This window comes from Papio anubis, chromosome 1, assembly GCF_008728515.1.
Source record: "Papio anubis isolate 15944 chromosome 1, Panubis1.0, whole genome shotgun sequence".
NCBI lineage: Eukaryota > Metazoa > Chordata > Mammalia > Primates > Cercopithecidae > Papio > Papio anubis.
The window spans coordinates 129,102,841-129,114,775 of record NC_044976.1 but is presented as its reverse complement, the minus strand read 5'-3'; the positions used below and the strand labels follow the sequence as shown (position 1 = coordinate 129,114,775).

The 11,935-nt window shown below is 36.1% G+C and overlaps 1 protein-coding gene across 1 annotated transcript; it reads right to left on the bottom strand.

Annotated features, from left to right (window-relative positions):
* Nucleotides 1-546: 546 nt before the first annotated feature.
* Nucleotides 547-2,498, bottom strand: LOC101024267 (olfactory receptor 10K1). Its single transcript, XM_009184179.4, is given in 2 exon segments — nt 547-1,156; nt 1,159-2,498. Coding segments are annotated over 2 exon segments (939 nt in total). The 5' UTR covers nt 1,832-2,498; the 3' UTR covers nt 547-890.
* Nucleotides 2,499-11,935: the final 9,437 nt, after the last annotated feature.

Sequence of the window (11,935 nt, the reverse complement as noted above, 5' to 3'; positions counted from 1 at the left end):
AATAATAAAACTAGAAATGATAATACTGAAGAGGTAGGCAGAAACTAGACGATATATGCATGACTACGAAGGACTCTTGGCATTATCTTGTATGGCAAAGGGAGTCACTGGAAGGTTTTCCATGGGTTTTCTGGTCGTTCTAGGACTCTAGTCTTCTATTAATATTAACTCAAGCCCTTTGCTTGGAATTACTTGAGATATTCCAGCACGTAGGCAATGCTAGTAGCTTCCTTGAAGAGAGTAAATTAGTATGGTGTTTCAGGAACCAATGTGGGGGCTAAGACAAACTAGTATGTGAAGGACACACGTGTATCAGGGGGAGAACCATAAAGTGGAACAAAGGAAGAACAAAACCCCAAGTAAAGGCAAAGATATTTCAATATGTAGGTTCAGGAAATGAATCAGGAACAAAAAGGACCACCAAGATTTGTAGCAGAATGTGTGGGACCAAAGTTTTCTGCTGTCTTTAGGAAAAGAAAAGTATGGATAGATGGATTTCCTGCTTTTTTCCTTTTTTTCTTTTTTTTTTTTTTTTTGATACATCTTTTCTTTCCTGATATATCTAGGCTGTCTACTTCGAGACATAGCTCTCATCAGTTCGGCTTCATCTTTGCTCTCATATTAGTTTTTAAATTGCAATATTTAAAGCAGTAAAATATAATTAAATTTGTTATGGAACTGGGTGCTCTGTTCCCATATGTGATTAGTCTTGTTGAAGTATCATGGACAGTAGAAAGCCAGACTGTCTTAACTTCTGTGAGCCTCATTCCTCTCATATGTAAAGTGTTCTTATGTTACAGTGGAGTTGAATAATTAAATGAAAAAGAATGTGTAAAAGCACACAATTTGCCTGGCATGTACTAAGCATTAGCAGTTTAAAAAATGGCTCTTTAATTAAGAGGATATAAAGTTTGGCTGATTGTTCTTCGTAGGGCTGATTTGAATTCCTTATTTCTCTGACTATAAATCATTGGATTGAACAATGGGGTAAGGATGGTATATGACACAGATATTAGGGTGTCTTCCCTTAAAGAGTAATTGGTCTTGGGCCTTAAGTATATGAAAGAAGCACAACCGCAGTGAACAGTTACCACAATGAGATGGGAGGTACAGGTAGAGAAGGTCTTGTATCTTCCAACGGAGGAAGGGATTTTTGAATGGCAGAGATGATGCGGATGTAGGAGACTAGGATAAGTAGCAGAGGAATGACCAAAGCAAATACACCAAGCATGAATATGACCAGCTGACTGAGGCCAGAGTGCTGAGATGCCAGTTTAAGGACAGGGGAGATGTCACAGAAGAAGTGATGGAGCTGGTTGGAGGAGTGGAAGGGCAGATGAAATACTAGGAAGGTGGTGACCAGGAACACAGTGAAGCCACAGGCACAGGCAGCAGCCACTAGTCCCATACACATCCCATGTCCCATGAGCACTGAGTAGTGCTGTGGGTTACAGATGGCCATGTAGCAATCATAGCCCATGGTTGCCAGCAGGAAGGAGTGAGAGCAGCCAAGGAAGAGAAAGGAAAATATTTGGATGGCACAGCCAAGGAAAGAAATGGTCTTCTTCTGGGCCAGCAGGTCAACCAGCATCTTGGATACAATGACAAAGGTGTAGCAAGTCTCAGAGCAAGAGAAGATGGCAAGGAAGAAGTACATGGGAGTATGAAGGGCTCTGTCCAGCACAATGGTGGAAATGAAGATTGCATTGGTGCCCAGAGTGAACAGGTAGAGGAGCAGGAAGATAACAAAGAGCAGCTGCAGCAGCCTGGCCAGGGACGAGAAGCCGAGGAAGACGAACTCTCTCACTACAGTCTCATTGACCCGCTCCATGGAGAGCACTTCTACACAGGAGAGTCAGGGACAGAGGTAGAAACCAGGATCCAGAAAGGAGAGTGGAAATGTGCGGGAAATTTCACACAAAGTTTGCAGGTGGCAGGCATTTCCAGATATTTGATGAAATTCTTCATTCTCCCATTAAAATGTCTGCTAAAAGAAGAATTAGGCAAAATATGCAAAAGAATAACTGATAGCCAGTTTGGAGGCCTTCTCTAATGTGAAGAACAGGTTATCTCTCTGTCCAAGGATTAGGAAATATGCTAATAGTTTTCCCTCTAATGTAACATATAGATTATTGTTTTTGTTACTCACTATAAACCCAAGGCAACTCACTCTCCAAAGTGAAAAATGTTAACTTCAGCTACGTGAAGCTGATCAGAATGTAGAATGAAAGAATGAATAATGTTCAGACATAATGATGTGGACTTCAGTTTATCTAACCACGAAATGAGAAAGGAGAGAAAGTATTCCATGATCTCTAAGTAAAGGTGTGAGGACACATGTATTTATTGGGAACTTTTTATATCTCCAAGAGAACAATGATAAATACTATTGGAAGTTCCACAAGTTGAAACATTGAGTCAAGAGTGAAACAAAAAATAACATTAGCCGCATTAGCTGGATGTGGTGGCTCACACCTGTAATCCTAGCACTTTGAGAATCCAAGGTGGGTGGATTGCTTGAGGCCAGGGGTTCAAGACCAGCCTGGGCAACATGGCAAAAACTCGTCTTTACTAAAAGTACAAAAATTAGCCAGGTATGGCAGCACACGCCTGTAATCCCAGCTACTCGGGAAGCTGAGGCATGAGATTAACTTGAGCCCGGGAGACGCAGATTGCAGTGAGCCAAGATTACGCCACTGCACTCCAGACTGGGGGACACAGTGAGAATCTGTCTCAAAAAAGTAAAAATAAATAAATAAATAAATAAATAAATATAAATCACATTAGTACATTAGTCTAAAGAAAAAAAAATATTTTTTCAGGAAGAAAACAGTCACCAGGTGGTAAAGAGAGATGATTGACTTTGTGGCATTTTGTAACACATTTCACTTTTCCATGCTGAGATAACTTGGAGAAACTCAGAGAAATAAGAGTTTTGCAGAAATGACAGAGCTTGCCCCAGAGTGTGAGAGAAAATGGCACACTTGGGAATTTTGCCAGTTTCCCCTCTCCTGCTGTAAACCATAGGCTTTGTATCTTTTGTATATTGTTATATTAATAAGATTTCTTTGAACATTCTGCCACTAAAAATACTTTGCAAACTGCTATAACAAATTATTTCTAAAGTCATCTTAGGCCTAATTTTTTTTCATGGGAACATTTTTCAATAATCCAACCTAATAAATTTAAAAAGCACTACCTGGATAGAAAATCATCCAGTATGTCTTGCTGGTATCCAGTCTTCATTTATGTACTTCTGAAGTTACTACATCATTTTGCGTTGGGAAATTATGGCATCTGCTACCAGAATTTTGTTGCTATTACTTTTCTACTTTTCTATTCAATAGCAACTTTTTTTGTTTTCTGAACCCTAAATTATTTCATCAGACATTCCTGAAATTCTTTATATCTATTCATAGAATTTGGAGATGATTTTTTTTTCTTTCTTACTTACTAGAAACTGGTCCTAAAATTAGTTAATATAATTACTTATTTTAATAACATTAGTATAACTATAAAGATATTACTATTATACATAAACATAGAAAAAGTAAATACAATGTATTCCTCCGTATATATTTGTGTGTATGAGTGTGTGTGTGTATTAGTTATATGTTTTTATATACAGAAAGGTAAAAGTTTCCCTACATAATACCTCCTCCTGGACAAATTAATTCCTGTTTATTCAAAACAATGAGGAAATCTAAAATTACGGTCATTGCTTAGCCTTGCCTCATTGCTTTCCCAAAAGACTTTCATTTGAATCTTCTTTCAACTAATCAACCTCTAACCACCACTAGGCCCTCACTCGACTGAATATGATGAATAATATAGACCATGTAAGGTGGAATTCTCTGATTCTGAAGGAGTACCCGTATCCAACTGATACCAAAGAGAATTGTTTGGATTAATTTTTGCTAAGGCACATGAAGACAGCTGATTCTAGTCCAGTGGATTTTTATATAGTATTAATATAAATCCATAGCCTAAATGAATCATGTGATCGATGTAATTACCTTTTTATGATCTATGGATTCAGCTCCATGGTGCATCTGAGAAGGCAGCCCCCATCTGCTCAAGATGCCATTAGGGACCACCATAGTGTGTTGTCATCTGTACTGATAGAAAGACATAAGACCAGGAAAATAAAATTTCTCATCCTGCCAAATACCTTCAAGCTGTAAAATGAAGATGAAAGATTTTTAGGGTGATGTGAAAAGAATTAGGTTTCAGGTCTAGTATTATGTGACCTTAGATGAGGTACCTACCTTCAATATTTAGTTTTTTTTTTTTTTTAATTAAAGGGATAACATAAATAGTAATGGAATAAACTGTTGGGATACATGGGAGGCACTGAAGCAGAGGATCCCTGAACATTTTACAGAGGAATTTTGACTAAGATAGTATCTGAGTAGTATGACCCTTAGGAGCCTTTCTTGCTCAGAGAATCAAAGACTCTCCAGTTAAATGATCTCAAAATCCCCTTAATTGTGATATTTTAGAACCTATGAATAGAATTCAGGCTATGATCCTTGGAGATGGTACTTCAGTGTTTTATTTTTCTAATTCCTCAGATGCTCCACTGGGATTTTATGTAATCTGGATTAAAATAGAAACATAATACTTGAGGGTGCTGGGTTCCCCCAAAAGAAGGCAATCTACAGAGTTTTCACATGTAAAACTTTTAAGAAATACAAATATTTATTTTTGTATTTAATATGTATTTTTGTATTTATTTTGTATTTTGTATTTTTCTCTCAGTTAACTGAGAGAAATTATGTAGGCAACTTCAGATATTAAAGGAGTGGAATTTTTAACTTCTTAGATACAAATAAAAATCTTTAATTTCTCCAGATTGCCACATTAAAATGGAGTTTAAGTACTAGATTTCAATTAGACCTAAAAGCATACATCCAGGAGTACACAGCAGAAAGAGAAGCAGAATAGTGAGAAATGAGGGACAAGTGCAGTATCTGTTTCATTTAATCCATGCGTCCACCAATGAACAAAAAAGAGAAGTAGAGGAGGAAGGAAGAAAGGAAGGAAGGGAGGGAGGGAGGGAGGGAGGAAGGAAAAAAGGAAGGAAGGGAGGAAGGAAATTAGGAAATAAGGAAGGGAGGAAGGAAATAAGGAAGGAAGGAAGGGAGGAAGGAAATAAGGAAGAAAGGAAGGGAGGAAAGAAGAAAATAAGGAAGAAGGGAGGAAGGAAATAAGGAAGAAAGGAAGGGAGGAAAGAAGGAAATGAGCAAGGAAGGAAGGAAGGAAAGGAAAGGAAAAGAAAAAAGAAAATAAAATCTAGCTGTAAGAATGACCCAATATGATCATCGAGAACAATTCAGATTTTTTTTTTTTTTTTCAAACGGAGTCTCACTCTGTTGCCCAGGCTGGAGTGCAATGGCGTAGTCTTGGCTCACTGCAACCTCTGCCTCCCAGGTTCAAGCAATTCTCCTGCCTTAGCCTCCCAAGTAGCTGGGATTACAGGCACATGCCATCACGCCTGGCTAATTTTTGTATTTTTAGTAGAGACAGGGTTTCCCATGTTGGTCAGGCTAGTCTCAAACTCCCGACCTCAGGTGATTGGCCCGCCTTGGCCTCCCAAAGTGCTGGGATTATGGGGGTGAGCCACCACACCTGGCCAAATTCAGAGCATTATAAAGGTCATTCCCAGTCACTCTTAGTACCTTCAGTGAAAGGTAGCCTCTGATTCTCCTTTTTAACTCTGCTACTTACCAGAAATGCCATCAGTGATCTCCATGGGGTGCATAGAGAGAGGTTTTCTCAAACACTACTCATTATTCAAGTCCAGGCCCCACAAATCCCCAAACTAGGTCAATGTTCGCACTGCTCAGTAAGTACTTACATTGCTCTCTCCCTTCTAATTTAGAGAGAAGCAGCTATTCAGTATTTGGGAGTCTCCTGACAAGTAGCATCAGAGCCACAGATCAGAGCCGGAGGAAATAACGGCAAATGAGAGGGAAGCTGCCTTGAGATAGAAACTCTCATCTGAATCAACAGAGCTAGCCTCTTCCATCTATCAGGACTCTCAGCTTCTCCAGATAAGTCACTATCTTCAGAAGTTCTGATCACCAACATGGGCTGTGGTTAATTAGAAGCAAGTACTGTAATCACTGGACTCCTGAGGTCTACTGCCCTGGAGCTGTTGTCTTGGGGCTAATTAGAAGTCAAGTTCATTTTGGAAAAAAATAATGTCACCAGTTTCTCAAAGGTGGCCTCAGTTGGGGAGCCTGGGGAGTTGAAGTCATGAGCATAATTGGTCCATGTATGCTTTGAAAGTTGAGTCCATTTGACAGTTGTGATGGATTCTGAAGGAGAGCCCACCACAATTAAGACTTACAGTCCGGCAGTCCAGCTGGAAAATTTTTATTGAATTTTAAGTCAGAAGACTGATGTATTTGTCCAGTGATACTCAACTTCAGTGTTTCTAAGAATCAAAAGAGGGTTGAATTATATTTTCCAGGGCCCTGCCCCTAGAAACTCTAATTGAGAACACTGAGATATTTTGCAAAAACCTAATATTGTAGTAAGTATACAAAATCTAGCTGAGCTCTATCATCAAACGGTGTGTTATCTTATGAATGCATTTTACCAGAATGACAAAATAATACAGAGTTGTGAATTTTGTTCAAGCTAATCTATAAAGCCAATATAATTCCAACCTAAATCCCTACATAAATTTTGAAGTCACCCTGACAACCAGATTTCCAAAATTTACACGAAATTACAAAACAATTTTGTAAAGGGCAAGTAATATAGGCCCTCACTCTTCCTAGTAAAAACAATATGCTTTAGTAATAAAAAAGAGCATGCTATTGGTGCAGGAAGAAACAAGTAGTATAGAGACAGAAAGGAGAGCTCAGAAATTAATGTATGTGTATTTGGTTGTATGTACAATGTATGTGTATATTGTGTGAGAACTTGGTCTTTGGGAGAAGTGACCTCACAAGTCAGTGAGAGAATTATAATTATTTACTAAATTATACTAGGAAGCCTCTGTGTATTCCACCACTCAGAAGGAGGTGACCTGGTAGAATACGAAATGGTTTACTTGAGGTTCGGTTACTGCACAGCACCTAGTACAGCCTCATGTGTCTGCACAAAGCAGAATATACTCTGAACCAACAGCCAAAGGATTGTGTCCATTCCCTAATAACAAGAATGTGTAAGTCTGAGAACCGATGTAAGGGGAGATGAAATGATTCCTTCTGTTATTACTCCTAATGACTTACATGCATAAGTTTGAGCTTTGTGGATTAGAAGTGTTATTTCACAAAAGAGTGTTACTTCCACCAGCAAACACAAAAATGGAGATTGAGATGGCCCCTTGGCCACTTCTGTCTACTTTGTCCTTCTGTGCCAGTAATCTACAGACAGAAATGAATCCTGTTTTTTTTTTTGTTTTTTTTTTTTTTAATGAAAAAATAGGGTGTTGCTGCTATACTACCAAGGCAGAAAAGAGTATGTCTAGAATCTAGATGCTCTAGGGCATTTTTTGTTACTTCATATATAAAGGCAAAATTTAACAGAAGACTAAAACAACCTAATTTAGGCAGTCACTAATGGTTCAGCCCTTCAGAAATGTTGGGGGATGAGATGAGTTCAAAAGAATACAAATAGGTGAAATTTTTAAAAATAATAAACGTCAGTGATAGTCACGTTTACTTACAGAAACAAGGATTGCAGTAGCTGTTTTATTTTACTGCTTGCTTTATTATGTATGTATGTGTATGTTGATCATTTTCCCACCTTGTCTTAACCTACCAGTGTATATAAGATGTGTTGATGGTACAAAACATTATAATTCCATCTACAAAGAAAAGGCTATCAAATAATAATTTATTAACTTGTGGAATTCTGTTTCATTTTTAGAGATAAATGTGGGTACCTCTTTATGTGAGATGTATTTGCATTATGTTCATTATTACTGTTTGGAAATTTAAACATCAACAGAAGGATGTGTATGGATGGTGAATACCTAGGAGGGAAACCTGTGTTGACTATATTTTACTGATACTTAGTATCATACTTACACTTCTAAGTTCTCTGTACCACAATGTAGGAATAAAAATTCTGGAAATCCTGAGATCCATTTTCCATATCACCTTGCCAAAAGGGTTTTATGAAAAAGGAGCATTCATGAAATATGTGGATGCAGAAGAGGGAAGCCAGTTGTTTGGGGCAACATGATATGCCAGCACTTATCAGATGACAGATGTGGACTTTAGCCCTTCACGTTCAGGTTTCCTGAGAATCATCCATCAGTACTGCAGCAGCCAAGACCATCTGGGAGGGCTTCCTGTGATCCTTGCAATTCAGAAAATCAAGAGCAGCTTTCCTGACATTTATTCTCCTAATCTTCCACTGCATACACAAGCCTCTATTTTCTCTATCAAATCTATTATTTTAAATTCCTAGACTCTCAAAAAGTAACAGTATATAAACCTACCTTAATCTTAGCAATAGATGCTGGAGTTTTGATTTTTCTTGTCTATATTTGGAATAACTTTATAAATGCCATTTTATTAATTTTTATAAATTTCTCAGAGTTTGGGTAAATGAAATAGTTTTTTGAAAAATTGCACATTACCCACAAAATGAAATTGCTGAATGAAAATATATTCTTATTTCAAATTTTAATATGCATTGTGTTGGCACATAATCTCCACAAAGGTTATAAAACTTACACTTTCATTAACAATATGTGAAGATGCCAATTTCTCCATAATGTATATAATGTTACTTTTAATCTTAAATTCTAGCCAAGATGAAATATAAAAATGATATCCTGATTCCATTTACATTTCTTTGATTACTAGTAGAAGTAAAACACTTTTTAAAAAATTATCAGACAGTGTTATCCAACTTTTGAAAATTATCTATTTATTTTATTTTCCTATTACATTTTTTTTCTTTACAGATTTGAGAGGCTACTTGGTTCAATAATTGTGTTTGACCTTTGAATTAAAAGTGTTCCACCTTGTCTTTTATTTTTATTAGAAAACTTTTAATATTAACAATTAACTTTATAGAGGATTAACTTACATCATACAAAATGTTCCCAACTTAAATGTACAGTTTGGTACATTTAAGCAATACTAAGCAACAATACTCAATCAGATTACAAAGCATTTCTACAATGCCAGAAATCTCCCCCTCCAGCCTTGTGGTCAATTCTACCCAGCCTTGGTCCCAGAAACACTCCAGTCAAATTACAGAGCATCTCTACAATGCCAGAACTCTCCCCCTCACCACTTGTGGTCAATTCTACTCAGTCTTGGCCCCAGAAAAACAATAATTTGTTTTCTGTCAATACTGTTTGGCCTTTTCCAGAATTTCATGTAAATGGAATCAAACAGTATGTTAACTTTTGTGTCTAGTTTCTTTCACTTAACATATTTCTGAGATTCACTCATGGTGTGTAATTTGTCAGTTCATTCTTTTCACTGCTTAATAGTATTCCATTTTATGAATACACTGCAATTTATTCAGTGAAGGACAAATTGAACTGTTGAAAGATATTTGGATTCTTTCTAGTTGGAGGCTAATAGGAATAAAACTGTTATAAACATGAGTTTCCAAGTCATTGTATAGACATATATGTTCATTTATGTTTGGTACATACCTAGGAGTGGAGTGACTCTGCCACATCATAGATATGAATTTAGCTATTTATAAACCTCCAAGCTGTTTTTCAAAGAGGTTGCATCATAATTCAATCCTACCAACAAAGTTGTAAAATTTCCAATGGTTTCTTATCTTATCCACCTCTAGGCATTGCCAGTCTTTTAATTTATTACATGTGTAGTTATCTTCCCTTTTAGTTTTATTAGGCATTCTTCTGAAGAATAATTATATTGAGCATTTGTATGTACTCTGTGGCTATTCGTATATCTTGTTTTGTGAAGTGTGTGTTCAAATCTTTGACCATCTTTTAATTATGTGTCTTCCTTTATTATATAAGAGATATATATTTATTCTGGATACAAGTCCCTGATTAGGTATATATTTTGTAAATATGTTAGCCTAGCATGTGAATTACCTTTCCATTTCATTAATCATTCCTTTTTATATCAATTATTGAGCTATAATTTTATATCATAAAATTTATACTTTTTAAGTATAAATTTATAAATTTCAGTGTTTTTTAGTATTTTCACAGTTTTACACCCATCAAATTGCCTAACTTTTTAAAAGCAGACTTTTCTAATTTTAACATAGTTCAATTTGCCATTTTTTTCTTTTTAAGATTCATGTTTTCTGTCTCCTAATAAGTCTTTGTCTACTCCAAGTTGAAGAAATTTTCCCCTGTGCTTTCTTTAAAATGTGTACAGTTTTGACATTTTTAAGTTACAATGTCTATATGAGGTGTAATTATGTATGTGGTGGTGTAAGGATCGAATTTTATTTTTATTTTTTGTATGGGTATTCAAGATTTCCAGAACAGTATGTTGAAAAACTATTCTCTCCTTATGAAACTACCTTGACAACTTTATTGAAAGTCAATTAAGCATATATGCATAAGACTATTTCTATAATATACATTCTGTTCCTTTGATTTGCGTGTTTATTTTTATGATAATATCACTTAGTCAATGTCGTTCTATGGTATGTCTTGAAATCCTGTGCTAATATATTTTAAATGTTTTCTATATTTCTAAATTGCTTGGATTATTTCATGTGCTTTGCATTTTCATATAGATTTTATAATCAATGCATCAATTTCTAGAGAAAATCACACCAGGATTTATATTGTGATTGTGTTTAACTATAGATCAAACTGAGGGGTAATTGCCATCCTGACTATTTTGGGTTTTTCAATCCATGAAAATGGTATACCTCTACATTTATTCAGGCCTCCTTTAATTTTTCTCAACAACTTTTATTTTGTTTTTCAGTTCACGTAACTATTTCAAGGTTTTAAGAGCATTTTATAGAGCTTTTCTAATTTTGATTTTTACTTTTTGGTGTTATTCTAAACAAATACAATTGAGTTTTGTACTGTTAGAAGCTTATGACCTTTTATTCTTGTATTTATTTTATTTTATTGCAGTTTCAAGTGGCACATATGCAGGATTGTTGCATGGATATATTGTGTACGGATGGCATTTGGACTTCCAGTGTAACCATCACCCAAATAGTGAACATTGTACCCAAAAGATAATTTTTCAAACTTCAAGTCCTTTCCACCCTCCCTTTTTGTGGAGTCTCTGGTGTCTATCATTTCCATCTTTATGTCCATGTGTACCGAATGTTTAGCTCTCACTTATAAATGAAAATATGTGAGATTTGGTTTTCTGTTTCTGAGTTATTTTACTTAGGATAGTGGCCTCCAGTTCCCTCCATGCTGCTAAATAGGACACAATTTTATTCTTGTATGGCTGCATAGTATCCCATGCTGTATATGTGCATTTTCTTTTTGTGTGTGTGGAAAACTAGGTCATGTTTAATTGTGACATTTTAAAATTGTACAAGTATTTTGACATATGCCTCCCACATTTAGTCTCTTAAAATGACAGGAAAACATCAATCAATCACAGGTTTAATACATTTACCCCTTCAGTTCCTATTTTCAACATCCAATATTCCTTTGAAATATGAAAGGGACCTGGCAGTGGCCAACAGCACATTTCTGCCCACCGCCTCCCACCCCCAGTGGAGTTGAAAAGTTCAGGTTTAGTGTTGCTGCAGTGGCACTTGTCCAGAACTGGTACCTCCCCATGGTTGGGGGACTTTAAATGTATCAGTGAAAATAACTTTTTCCCCTTCAAGGGGAAGAAAAAATATGACTCCTCAAAACCCAGCAGATCTAGCTATGAGATCTTTTCTCTTATCTCATCTCTTCAGGCTTTTTTTTTTTTTTTTTTTTCTTTTTTTTTGGGAGTGGAGCAAGACAGACTAAAACCTAACCTGAGTTACA